We start from the raw sequence: 370 nt of genomic DNA, 5'->3' as shown, positions 1-370 counted from the left end.
CTGTCATCGCGATCGAAGCCACGGTTGAAGGATCCGCTGCTTGGTTGGAATCCTTGGCTGTAGAATCCGCCATTCTGATTGTAGCGATTGCTATTAAATCCCCGATTGTTATATCCAGAGTTGCCATTAAAGCCGCGATTGTAAACGCCCGCGTAGCCGCCAAAACCAGGGTTGCCAAAGCCGTCGTCGCGGTCGAATCCATCATTATCAAATCCATCATTGTCGAATCTGTCGTCGCGATCGAATCCCCCGGAGTAGCTATACCAGCGCTGGGGGGCGGCGGCGGCGAGGCTCGCCTGCGCCACGACCACCAGCGCCACCGCCAGGAGGAATCTGCAACTCGCCTGACAGACATACAGCGAATAAGTGA

General features: G+C 55.7%; 1 protein-coding gene across 1 annotated transcript in view; it reads right to left on the bottom strand.

Annotated features, from left to right (window-relative positions):
* LOC119594235 (translation initiation factor IF-2-like) overlaps positions 1-370 on the bottom strand; it is a 14703-nt gene that overhangs the window by 8703 nt on the left and 5630 nt on the right. Inside the window, exon 2 of the mRNA XM_037943305.1 lies at positions 265-344. Coding sequence (XP_037799233.1) covers positions 265-344 — 80 coding nt within the window. The remainder of the gene's footprint in view (positions 1-264; positions 345-370) is intronic.

The sequence above is a fragment of the Penaeus monodon genome, chromosome 33 (assembly GCF_015228065.2).
Source record: "Penaeus monodon isolate SGIC_2016 chromosome 33, NSTDA_Pmon_1, whole genome shotgun sequence".
Lineage (NCBI taxonomy): Eukaryota > Metazoa > Arthropoda > Malacostraca > Decapoda > Penaeidae > Penaeus > Penaeus monodon.
This window is presented reverse-complemented; position numbering and strand designations above follow the sequence as displayed.